The sequence below is a fragment of the Thermobia domestica genome, chromosome 13 (genome assembly GCF_964235325.1).
Source record: "Thermobia domestica chromosome 13, izTheDome1.hap1.1, whole genome shotgun sequence".
Taxonomy (NCBI): domain Eukaryota; kingdom Metazoa; phylum Arthropoda; class Insecta; order Zygentoma; family Lepismatidae; genus Thermobia; species Thermobia domestica.
This window is the reverse complement of record NC_137466.1, coordinates 90,013,550-90,027,758: the sequence shown is the minus strand read 5'-3', so window position 1 is coordinate 90,027,758 and position 14,209 is coordinate 90,013,550. Positions and strand designations below refer to the sequence as shown.

Below are 14,209 nucleotides of genomic sequence, written 5' to 3'. Positions count from 1 at the left end.
AGCACTAAAAACATTCTCTTCGCATAGGAAAAGGAGCCTTATAATTTTTATTTCAGCTTAGACAACACAAGTTAAACATTCCATTCTAGCTAACCTAACATCTAACTTAAACCTAATCCTACCTAACCTAATACAAATACTGAAATCGCAAATATCGTAAGATATTTCAAGACATAGTCAAGAGTACGGATAACTTTCATATTACATATAAGAAATTCACACAATAATAATAATAAAAAAATCAGACACATATATAAATCGCACGCTATAACTGGATTGACCTCAGCCTTTATTTATATTATCAGGCATAACAAATCTTAAGTAACTTTTGAAAGTGTGCAAATGAGGATTTTATTATGTTGCATAACTTCGTCATGAAAATTTAAATTTAAATTTTTAGGAATATTACCATAACAATGCTCATGCAATGATGAAACTTCTGATATAAAGAAATTATTTGCTCAGTACCATCAACAATATTAACATTTAGAAAATAAATAACATATTTATTAAGATGTAAACATCCAGACGATGTGCAGAGCTCTCACTGTAAGGTCTCATAGCAGCAGCTAATTATAAGAGACTCAAGGTTAATGATTATTAGATTCTGTTATTACTCATTTCTTTCCCCCAAAAGACTGTTTGAGTTTGTGTGACGTAGCGGTTTGCTTAAAGACTATTCACCATTGCCACATACATGACTAGAAAAACGATTATTGTTCCTGATTGAAAGATTTTAGTTCAGTCATCCAAACATGGTCACAAATACTCCAACTAGTTAAATTTCTTCCATGAAACTTCTGGAGTTCTACAACATGGATGTTATAGCCACTGACCTGTGTACTGAAACTGGGTTGACCTTTCACACAGTGCTGAGATTACCTGGTTGGTCTCTTGGTTCCTAAACCACTTTGGATTGCACTGGTATACGCATCTTGGACTTAATTATTACTTTAAATAAATCTCTAGCTGAGATTTATCCATACTAGTATTCCGGAAGTAGGCCGTATCAGCATCTCAATAGGATTCAGTCGTTTTAATTAATATTTTACAGGTAGAGAGCCCCATTTTTATCTAACTGTGTGCTAGGTTGAACCAATTACATTTTTTTATAAGTTTTTTGTCCACAATAGCAATTTTAATTGCACATTTTCTTTTAATTTTGAAGGGGCTCTTACTTGGTTGTTTCGTATTTTTAGGTTCTTCTGTACACTTAACTCACCCCCTCTTCACAATGCTGGATTTAACTATAATAAATATTTTTATTTCATTCTCCTGCTCGTAAAATACAAAATCAGTTTTAACTGAAAAGAGAGGATTAATTTATGCTATTTTCACATATCCCATTATCCTCTTTAATACTACATATTTAATTAGGCTGTTCCAACCTTGATACATACCAACATGGCAAAAGTCCGTATAAACTAATATCCGCTCCGTTCATTCCTTTGTTTCAGGATTGCTGTTACAGAACTTGTTATGAAAGGGAGGATATATTTCCCTCTCTTTCACAATATTTGTATCAAATGTGTTATGAAACACAGTGACACTGTTCACGAAAACTTCACACACTATCAGCACAAACAATTAGTCAATAAATTATTTTTCTTATTTCAATTATGCACTTCCACATGTCTGTGACAGCAATCCTGAAACAAAGGAAGGAAAATAACTTGTATCAATGTAGCCAATATAAATTTAGAAATATCCATACGGACTAACAAGAATAATGACCTGTATATAGTACTGTCCGGAAACGTAATACCTCCCTAAGTAACTCGAAAGGTGGATAATTGTGTAAATTCAAATGAATACATCAAGAAACAAATGAAATTGAATATAAATTCCTTTGATGCTGCAGGTAAATAGCTACAGGCAAGTGGTTAGCGATCTGAACCCAGATATTCACATGGTCAATATTGTTCAATGTTTGGTTTATGTTGATTTTTGAATCGGATCCCATTGAGTGCCCAAAATGAAACCTTGTGATGTTTTAGTACACATATGAATCTACAATCTCGAAAATTTTGAACAAATTTGCAGGGAAATTTCTGTGCGAAATTCAAAATTCAAATTTTAATTTGAATTTTTGAAGTGTTATTTTTTATTTTACAGATTTTGTTCAATATAGTACAACTTATAAAGCAGTCTTTAAGCCTTCCAATGGTGTTTGTTTCCTGTCTCTGGTGCATATAATAACCATTTTATGACAGTTTTTAATCACTGTAACTGAAAAAAAAAATGCCCTTTTTGACATTTTTGAACACCCTGTATGGGGACACTTTCAGGAGGAAAGAGGTAATATTTGGGATTTTTTCATCTCCCATTGTAATAAAGCTGTGCACCTGTTTCTACAAAAATCTGAGATGGTCAAGCCTGATGGCTTGGTGATTTGACATGGAATGTCCCCTACGCATGTTTTTTGTCACATTACTACTACGCGGAGTCTGTCAGACTCCGAACAATATATTGCGCAAAAACTACCGACACGTTGTTAATTTTCGCATATACACTCAATATAACCAAGAAGGTAGTGGAAGCGACAATTTGGAGAGGCGGTAGAACGGGAAGTTATGTCGAACGCGGAGTCTGACAGACTCTGCGTTAACTTTAGGCCTAACGTGAACTCAAAGGTAAACAAAGAATCTATTGCTTATAGATATTTAAATTGTTTCTCATTAGCATTATGATTATTTTGATAAGCGTGGGAATACAGCAATGTTTTTGTAATGAGCTTAAGTTTTATAGTCACTTGTAAAGATTTACATACAATAATTCCAGCATTGATTAGCATATGTTATCGAGTGGATATTAGTTTATACCAAGGATCTTATAAAATATTTTATAAGATCCTTGGTTTATACGGACTTTCGCCATGTTGGTATGCGTCAAAGTTGGAACAGTCTAATTAAATTTGCAGTGTTAAAGAAGATAATAGGATATGTGAAAATAGCATAAATTAATCCTCTCTTTTAGTTAAAATTGATTTTGTCTTTTATGAGTAGGAAAATTAAATAAAATATATATTATAGTTAAATCCAGCCTTGTAAGAGGGGAGTGAGTAAGGTGTAAAGAAGAGCCTCAAGAAAGAAATGAACGGGTAAGAGTCTTCTTCGAAAAATTAAGAAAACTGTGCAGGTAAATTTAATATTTAGGACAATCAACCATTATAAAAGAAGATTTGGCCTAACCTAGCACACTTTTGGATAAAAATGGGACTCATCCCGTGAAATATAGGAGAGAGTGACTGAGTCCTGTCAAGATGCTGATACGGCCTGGTTCCGGAATAGGGATTGCTTTAAAGTAATAATCGAGTCCAGGATGTGTATATTATGGTTGAAGGTAATCTAGGAACCAAGAGTATGCAGTCCAGGTAATTTCAGCACTGTGTAAAAAGGTGATTCAGCTGAGATATATAGGTTTTTACTACAACCTCCACTTTGAAGACGCCAGAAGTTTCGTCAATGAATCTAGCCACTTGGAATATTTGTGATCTTTTGGGATGATTGAACTAAAATTTCGAATCTTAAATAATCACCAATTTATGAACATGTTTGCAATAATGATAAATAGTAGTTAAACAAACCGCTACGTCACACACATTCAAACAGTCTTTGGGGGAAGGAGAAATAAGTAATGAGCGTTAACTTACCGTTTCTAATGTTCGTTAACCTTGTGCTTTTAAATAATTGGCTGATGCTATGAGTTTCGCATATCGTCTGAATGAATGTTTTAGGAATATTTTATCTATTTTCTAGATGATAATGTTGCTGGAGGTACTGAGCACATTTTTTTTTTTTTATGTTAGGATTTTTTTTTAAATCATTCCATGAGCGTTGCCATGGTGATACTCACGGGTAAATAAATCTGAATTTAATGAGGACGAAATTATGCAAAGTAATAAAACCCTCATTTGCACCATTTCAAAAATTACTAAAAATTTATGACTATAATTGATGAGGTAGACTTCATAGCGTGCAGTTAATATGTACATGTGTCTCTCGCTTTTATTATTATTATGTGAATGCTGTTTTGTCTACATTTGCTATGAAAGTTATCCGTAATATTAAAATAAAATATGAGTTATGTTTTAAGTATCCTGTGATTTTCTTATTACAGTATTTGTATGAGGTTAGGCAATATTAGGTTAGGTTAGATTAGTTAGATAGGTATATGTTAATTTGTGTCATATAGTTTTAATGCTGATGTCATGTTTGTTTTCCGGATAACTGAATGAATATTACTGAGTGAAGTGAAATAGAGATGTCAGGCTTCTGTTCCCTGTGAAGGGAATGCGTTCAGTACTATAAATATGTTGAAGGAATGCATTAGACATTGTGGGGAAAAAAAATAATAGTATTTTTTTGGTGCTGCTTGTTTATTAAATGGAGATATAAGTTCAAGTACGCTTAATGGAACACGGAGTTAGACCTCGAATGTATAATGTAGATAGGAATAACAGAATGAGGATTTTTTTTTTCTTTCCACTTTCATTTCTATTTTTTTTTAATTTTTTTTTTTTTTTGCTCTTTCTTTGAAACAACTCCTTATGAAAGGAAAGAGTGTTGTTGTTAATAAACATGGAGTTGAAATAAAAGATGTACAAATACTTGATATTTTTTTTTATTGATCAAATTAAGTAACAGTACATTCTTTTATATACAGTTGAGTAATATTTCTTTCGTGTTGATGTGCCATAAATAAACTTAATGATATTATTCAACTGAACTAAAACTCAAAGGCTTCAATGCTGGGTGTCGCTTCAGCAACATCTTCGAATTAACACATTGAAACTTTATAAAAGTAGATATCTCCATAGTAGTCCAGAATAGAATCGGATATAATTCGGTTAGCCAAAAATTTGAGTTAACCCTTCTAAGCCATTACGGTTATTTTGTACTGGATTGGGTTGAGGCATGGATGGTGGTGATGGCCACACTACTCTTCAGGCACCGATTCAGTTTAGTATTGAGAAACCAACTATGACCTAAAAAGAAAACATCATGAGTAGGATTTTTTTTTTTCAAAATTATTTTTTTTATATACTAGATATAGGCCTATATATAAATTAAATCATCTACATTAGATTCAAACAAATCGTTTCAAAATTGGGTACAACAGTCAAAATTCGATTTAATAATAATGTAATATTTTAAGAATGGCATCCCGAATCCAAAATGTGTTTCTATGGAAATGAGACTAAATTTGAAGTTTAATCGTTTAATTACGAAGTGAAGTTCAGGATTGTTTACTATGATTTCTTATAATAAAATAACGCGTTTCAACCACTTTGTATTGGAGGCAAGTACTCCACCATGGATCAAAATCGTTATCAAACACAGAACTCTCTCGTGGCTATTGGTTAGCATATTCCTCTTTGGCGCGACAGAACCGGGTTCAATTTCTAGTAGGAGCTCATGTGGTTCGAATTTCATGTTAAGCTGTAGGTCCATGTCTCATATAGCCTCGCTACTATCAAGAATGCTAAACTCAAATCCAATCGAAACGAAACGCCTTGACCACTTGACTCTAAAAATGAATATATTCAAGTCCCATGAGCGCAATAATATAGCGTTGTATAGTATGAAATTTTCAATGTATTAATTCTTGATTTTACGAAAGTAATCTGTCATGGGAAACAAAAATGTATTTATACATTGGATTGATGTCTGTTAATAATGATTTTGATATTAATTTCTTTCAAGTGAAAATGTAACCTTGGAATCTAATGTACAATTATCACTCATATAAATTATATCGTGTAGAGGAATAATTCTAATGTGATGATTTCAAGGGGTAGCCCTGGGTGAAAATTTCGCTTCACAGAAAAGGAATTCCCCCAGGGCATTCCTCACTTCAGGCTCAACCAGGGTCACCAGTATTTTCGCAGTACTAGTTTCATTCCCTATTTATTTCAAATTCCTCCGTGGGAAATCTAAAACCACTACTGATTCTACGTGCTACAAAGTTTTTCAAAAAGCAAATTGTGAAGTAATCCTCCTCTAATCAAAAATTTGAACACAAATATTCAAATCAATGTTTTGAGAAACATCAGCAGTTCCATTTTTGTACTCTAAATGACTATGCACTTGATAGTGAGTTTCCTGAAAACAACGTATATTCATTAATCAAATTTTTAGTTAAGAATAATTCATATATATATATACAAATTAATCGAAAATTTCATCGTAAGAGTCTATCCTTGATAAACTCCCGTCCCAACTTTATTTTCTGACGACAGCCGAGACATTAAATACTGATTTAGTTAAGATTAACATGCATCAAAGTATATTCTTTATCAGCATTGGTAATAATTATATTACACGTAAATACACTAAATTCTTGTATGTTACTTGTGTTTTTCCACGACGTAATTAATTTTCTAAACAAGATATAATTATTAGTTAGGTGCGGAAACAATGTTAATTTCTAGAACTTTTACGGGAACTATATCCAAATCAATATATATATATATATAATCCAAATCAAAATTGTTGATTACAAAGGGAGATTTATCCCTAATTCTCCACGTAATTTGCACATTAAACTTAGAATAAATGTGGCAGTTAAAACCAGGGTGGATTGATTTAAATCAGTCTGATTTAAATCACGATTTTAATCAAGATTTAAATCACTTGATTTTTTTAATAAAAATCGTTGATTTAAATCAAATTCCGAAATGAAATAATTTAAAGTGAAACTAAGTAAAATTCCGTTTCTCTTCTGTTATTTCGATTATGGAAGATAATAATCATAATACAATGAGACTCAAATGTATGTAAGCACAGTATGAAAACGAGTATTATGTAGGGAACGATCAGGGAAAATCCCGTTTGAACGGGTTACGGGTGAACCCTGCTTTCTTTCTATTCCAACGGGGAAATCACCATGGACCACGTCTATTTGTTTGTTTCCAGATAATAGGGGCGTTTTTAGAGGGGTCCGATCCCCTCTCCTAAACAAAAAAAAAAAAAAAAAAAATTTTAAAATTTTGGGCGAAATTTATGTACTAAATACATAAAAGTTCCTCGGGATAGTAATACGACAAATTTTGAATGCGTTAAAATATCGAATAATACTTTTGATAAAGTGGATACTTGACCCCATTGCAGAACATGCCGCGATCTGCGATGTGATCGCAGAAAATTTGCCGCGCCTGTGCAGGAAAAATTGTCAGAGGAAATAAAATAGCCAACAGAAAAGTATAAAAACGTGCCTGCTATGTATAGATGTCTTAAATGCACGTACAACTCGCATTTGAACTGTTTTTCACGTCACATAAAGCATATTTTTAATAATCACAAGTGTTGCTTCTGCTGGAACTGATCTTGATTTCTTTTTTATTTTGGAATTCCTGCAGAAAATTTTTGACTTACAAAAGCTCATCGCATAAAGACAAAGAAAGTTCTGCCATCGGCTAATGTATAGAATCAGAAAACGATATTCACAAAGTAATTAAATATCGATTAAAAGCAGGGAATTCGTGTTATTATTCAGTTCAAAATCTCTTATCGTCGCGAATTGTGTCGAGGAATTTGAAGCTTTAAAATACATAAAATGATAATTATGCCTGTTGTGCTGTATGGTTGTGAAACATGGTCGCTTACGCTGAGGGAAGAACGCAGACTGAAAGTATTTGAGAATAAAATCCTGAAACGAATATTCGGAACCCAAAGGAACGGAAATGAATGGCGAAAACTTTATGATGAGGAACTGCATAATTTATACCATTCACCAAATATTGTTAGGGTCATCAAATCTTGGAGGCTCAGGTGGGCAGGACATGTAGCGAGAATGGAAGAAAGTAGGACCCCTTTCAAAGTTTTAACTGGAAGTCCAATCGGAAAACGACTATTAGGAAGACCTAGGCACAGGTGGGAGGACAATATTAAGATGGATCTCGCAGAAATAAGAATACAAAATAGAAACTGGATTCAGTTGACTAATGATAGAAGTCAGGAGAGCTTTTGTGAACATGCAATTGAACCTCCGGGTTCCATAGGTCATAGGGTGAGTTAGTTAATTTTAGGCGAAATTTATGTACTTTATATGTATTTCGTGCCGCTAGCTAGTTCCAATTGTTTAAAAATATGACCCTGCCAAATATCAGTAACTTTCGTGAAAAGAAAAGTGTCATGTTGATATACATTGCTGTACTTTTTCCTTAATGCTTAAGGAACATTGTTTGGGATTGAAATAGGTTAACGATTGGGAATTAATTCAAAATTAAAACCCAACACTTTCACTTAAATGGCATAATTAACATTTAATACTAATTCCTAATGTTTTTTCTTCAGTTCGCGACTTGTATTATACGAAGAAAGAGATTTGATTTAAATCAAAAAAATCGATTTAAATCAAAAAAATCAACAAAAATGATTTTTTTGAAAAAAATCATGATTTTTTTCCACCCTGGTTAAAACGTATGTTACATGATGCTCTTTTAATGAATATTTTTTCTACTTACTGGTTAGTAGTAGTACGTACTTTATTTAATTAATTTACAGAATTAATTCGCGTAGACACAACGTATTAATATATTTTGTTTAGGCACAATTAAATGTATTATTTCTTCGTTTTATCAAGATTAACCGCAGAGCTTAAATTAAGTCTGATATCTTTATACTATATCACTTGTACTTTGTGTTTATGTGCATAGCTTTTCTTACTTCACTTTCAGGTAACTGTCCTATTGAATTTATAAAAACAATAAAAACACTACATTATTTCACGCTGCACCCTGCAATACTTATTTTTAAAAATCCAGTAGTAAAAATATGTTTTAAGTGAGTTCTAGTCAGAAATCTTGTTTGGCTTTTTACTTGATAAGAGTGCTTATACACTGACAAATAACAGGTAACTGCTTTCTGCCATACAATTAGAAAATAAATGACGGTTTAATTGGCAACGCGTTAGAACTAGAATCACACAGTGGCACTAATTCTGCCTCAAGTAGTTAGCTTAGTTACTCTACGGTAAATTCACACTGAACTTGGAAGTTTCGGAATACGTATACAAAATAAATTTGAAAACGGCGAAAAACCCATTCGCTTATTTTGATTAGGACTTTATACGATAAGTTTTTATTTCCCAATTTCAAAGATTCGTGAAATACTCTATCTTTGCATCCCCTTTCCCGAGCAAAATAAACCTTTCCCTTCCTCAGGGTAAGTAATTCAAGAGATCTTTTCCCCTTTATTCCACAATTAAAAAAAAAAAAAAAAAAAGTAATACTCTAAGTCTTACGTTTCTAGCTATCGTAGTTCGGTCTAGGCGTTGATGAGGAGCGAATGAGTTATTTTACCTTTTTATATGATGGTATCGTTGCAATATGTTGGTATTCAATATAGCTGTATTTAAGAATCAGATTCTAATAAACTGATTTCATGAAAGAGAACATCAATACAAAAACTATATATTTTCTTTCTTTATTTTACAGATGAATATGTTAAGTAAGTCATCAATTTGTAAGATCCTACAATAGTTTTATAAATGACAAGTAATGTAAATATTTATATGGAATGTCTTACAAGATTTTAAAATAATTTATGAGTACAGTATATTATGAAAGCTCTACCAAATGTTGTGCTCTCTTTCAATACATAGATATAAAAACATAAGTATGCAATGAATACGATGTTATCAAGTTTTACTTACCGTTCTTCTAAATTTAGTTCTCCAAGTTCTCCTCTTTTAACAAAGCTTCAATACGGAACATATACCTTCTCACATTTGTACACATAATATCAAACTACGTATCCAGAACAGTATATATAAACACTTTCTACCTTGCTTTCCATACCAGTTCACGGCCATACTTCTTTTTCTAAAAACACTACATCTATGTAATTCTAACATTTCACATCTCCTCATTCTGTCCAAATAATTACAAAAATAATAAATTCGAATCATCCCTAACTTTCTCTTTTCATTTTTCAACTGTTTAAAAATAAATCCAATGTTTTATTCGTGTTTTTTGGGATACCATAACCTTTCTTCTTATGTATCCATATCATAGTAGATGTATTTTTACCCATACTTCTATACTAACAACTGTTATGATTTCTTCTTTTCTTCATTAATTTCGAAGTATTATCAGTTTTCCTTTGAGTGTTTTTCACCCCCTTCCGAACAAAAATAATAATACTGCTCTCGTTGTTTTCCTCGCAGTCTCTCTTTTTCTGTGTTGCATTTGTCCATTCCTTCCTCTACCCCCAAATGTACGACAGTTTGTTTACATAATTCTTACTGAATTAGTAACCTGATATCCTACTTCATAGTCCCTTTCGATCTGATAAACTGACCTTGATCCAATATGACAGATTTCAAGATGGCGCTCACAAACCGAAAGTATCCTTAAACATTGAGACCTTATTCAGATAGTGAATAGTGAACTCTGAACAGCCGATACCCACGTTTCGAAGTAGGGGTATTTTGAAACTTTCAACTCACTCCACTGGCTCGCATTATCATTATGAAACGAATTTATTTAAACACATATTGGACGCACTCATATCCACGCAGTACACAAAACACTAAAATCACGTCCAGAATTGACACTTACGAATATCATTACTCAGGAATACTAAGTTTAGCGTAAAATATTGACATTAATATTTTACATGAATATACATACATACATACATATATATATATTGAAATCAAGTTGCAAATTTTATTTCCGCTTTATCCCTTACCTCACTGGAAGGACGACATTGACTCACCTCTATTATTTCTTTTTTCCCTTTGAACCATTCATGGACGTACTTGTAATCAAAATAAGCCCACTCTGTGTCAGACGTCCCTTGTCTTCGTTTGGAACTCTGTTCTTGTTGCCACGAAACAAATTCCTTCATAGTGAAATATTTAATTTTACAACATCTTTCCCAACATGGTTCCTGTCCAATAGGAGAAGCAAATATATCTATTATGAACTATGTTTAGTAGCACTAGTAGAAGGTGTGTACGTAATAAAGGTGTATTTGCAACTGTGTTAGGAAAGCAATTCATTTAAGAAAAGAAATCCTAGTAATATGTATTTTAAAATGCATCGCTTCAGTTAGAAACTAAGTAAATAACGGAAGAATGGGAGACTGTATTTGTAAGACAACTTACAATAATAGAATCAATCAAAAGTTGTTTCAAAACTACATAGGACTAATATCTACTCCGCTTAAAAAAAAAAAAAAAAAAAAAAAAAAAAAAAAAAAAAAAAAAACTGCCGTACCTTTTATATATCTTCACATCTCTCTTTTTAGTTAGTTAATTAGCTATGACTTACCCAATGTGATAAGTACGTATAATGGTGTATTGCACGTTGATGATTCAAATGTTCTTAAACAAAACCGAATTTCATCAACCTGTACTTAAGCTTGTCAAACAATAGAAACATGGACAGCAAACAATGAGCTTAATATAAATAAAACCAAAACAAGCATAATAAATTTTAGCCAACAATCTAACAACGAGCGATACTATAAATCTTTACATATTAATAAACAAATACAATTTAATAAGGAACCCAAATTTTCAGGTGTTTGGATATCAGAAAGTCTATCATAAAATAAGCATATAACAGAACTATCTAAAAAGTTACACAAAAGGATATGTATTTGTTTCATAAATTCAGTCAAATATTATTAAGTACTTAACTTTAGAATTAAGTTACATACAATTATCATTCTTTATTAATACACGGAATTACATCTTGAGGGAATTGTGCTCTAGCGACATTCTTGAAGAAAAAAAAAGTTTTCTATGCCTCCTATTACGCCTAGCAGACTTTGCTTCAAAGCATTGAAATTATAGCAACCATCTGTATGTATTTTCGAAAAAGTTTCATATATACATTCATACAGCAAGTTTAAAAATAATGTAGATTTTTCAGCCGTACGATACCAGAATTTCTACACATTCACATTTACCAAGATTTTGGCTAAGAAAATCCAATCATATAATCATATCTACCTGGGAGAATAAAAATGTACAATGAACTACCATACCAATATAAGAAATTAGACATTAATACTTTTAAACACAAGGTTAAGCAATTGCTGCAGAAGCACCTATTTTACAATATTCATGAATATTTAAATGGAGATTTAAAATAATTTCTTCAGGAATCACGCAATGTACAATTTCCTGTGTCTTAGAATTTATGTATGTGTACTTCGTCGTAGTTGGTAGTATCACGAAACAATTGTGTAAAAAACACTTTAAGATGAATAAAATAAACAATATCCGGAACTACTTGTATTGATATGTGACTATTCTACCTCTTCTCTAGATATACAGACAGGGCTTGAAATATCTTGCTTGCAAGTACTCGCCAGCCACAGTCTTTCTAGCCAGACCATTTTGCAGCTACAGTGAAAAATGAAATCTTTAAGTTTAACGTTCCACAGTTATGCCGGTTAGGGTAGAGACGGTGATAATGAGAAATAAGTGAAAATGGTGGAATTAAGAAAGGGGGAGGAAACGGGAGAACCTCGAGAAAACCCACGAGCACGGTGTTTGTCCACCACAAAGTTCACACGCGCGAGCTGGGATCGAATCAGGAACCCCAAGCACCGATATTTTAAAGATTTTTTCATCTATAATGTATCGAAGAAAAATATATACTGCGTAAAAGAAGTAAATCTTACTGAGGTTTGGACTAGCAGAAGGCCAATCAGATGTCGAAATGAAGTCTGGCATACTCCTCTCCAACCACTTCTTAGTGCTCTTAGCCTTATGAGCGGGTGACGAATATTTCTGGAAGTTCTAGACCTGGACATGAAAGAGAGAGATGTTGAGATCCTTCGCCAATCTCTCCAAGACAGTTCGCTGGTATACTTTGGTTGTTTTTATCTCTCTCTCACAAAAATGGAAGTCAGTAGTACCTTACAACTCACCATGACTGAAGCAGGATCATATCCCATCTGAACCAGTAGAGGCTTCTCTGTAGCTTCTTGTGAACTTGTGGTATAAACTCTGTTGTTTTGAGCACCGAATGCTTCCACAACAGTGAAAAGTTTTTCATCCACGAAGACTATTTGTCTGTGCCCATTTGCTGCGTAACGAATCAGCAAATGCTTTGCATTTTACAGGGTGTCTACTAAAACTCCAAAATGAAATTTTGTGATTTTTTCGTGACCTTTTCTTTCCCAAACTATAAAATTTAGTAACATTTTCAAGAGCGAATTTGGATGCGAATTGGGCCGAATTTTCATGCATGCGATAGAAGCGTGCTTTGCTTGCGATTTGGTAGCGTCTAAAGCCGACCATAGACATTTTTGGTGTTTGACGTTTTGAAACTAACTAACTCACTCTATGGCCTCCGAAGGTCCAATGCCGCCTTCACGAAAGCTCTTCACTGACTTCTATCCTTAGCCAATTTCATTCAGTTTCTACTTTATATTCCTATTTCTGCGATCCATCTTAATATTGTCCTCCCATTTGTGCTTAGGTCTTCTAATGGTCGTTTTCCGGTTGGTCTTCCAGTTAAGATTTTGAAAGCGTTCCTACTTTCTTGCAACCTGGCTACATGACCTGCCTACCTGAGCCTCCTAGACTTGATGACCCGTGAGACTATGATGGGTAAACCGTGTAAATTATGCAGTTCTTCGTTATGAAGTTTCCGCCATTCCCGTTTCTCTTGGGTCCGAATATTCATATCAGGATCTTGTTCTCAAATACTTTCAATCTGTGTTCTTGCTTCCGAGTAAGCAACCATGTTTCGCAACCATGCAGAACAACATGCGTGATTAACGTCTTATGTATTTTAAGCTTCAAATTCTTCGACAGAATTCGCGACGACAAGAGATTTTCAACTGAATAATAACACGAGTTCCCTGTTTTTAGTCGACATTTAATTTTTTCGTGAATATGGTTTTCGTCTGTTAATACTGATCCTAGATATTTGAAAGTATCCACTTTATCAAAAGTATTATTCAATATTTTAACGCATCCATAATTTGCCGTATTACAATCCCGACGAACTTCCATGTATTTAATTTTTTCTGCATTTACTTCTAAACCCATGTCCCTGCAAGCGTTTAATAAGACCTCTGCATTTCTTTCTATTGTTTTCCTATCATCCCCTATTAAATTTACATCATCATTTGACGTTTTGTAGAACAAAATTTTCCAGACTATACTTATATTTGTACAGATAAAAAAAAAAAAAAAAAAAAAAAAAAAAAAAAAAAAAATTAGCGATCGTGACTCA

At 33.0% G+C, this 14,209-nt stretch overlaps 1 protein-coding gene across 5 annotated transcripts in view; it reads right to left on the bottom strand.

The window, feature by feature from the left end:
- Positions 1-14,209, bottom strand: part of HSPBAP1 (HSPB1 associated protein 1) — a 69,778-nt gene that overhangs the window by 30,967 nt on the left and 24,602 nt on the right. For all 5 annotated transcript variants that reach the window (XM_081736052.1, XM_081736056.1, XM_081736053.1 and 2 more), the window contains one exon: positions 10,725-10,898. In XM_081736052.1, the coding sequence (XP_081592178.1) occupies positions 10,725-10,898 (174 nt within the window). The remainder of the gene's footprint in view (positions 1-10,724; positions 10,899-14,209) is intronic.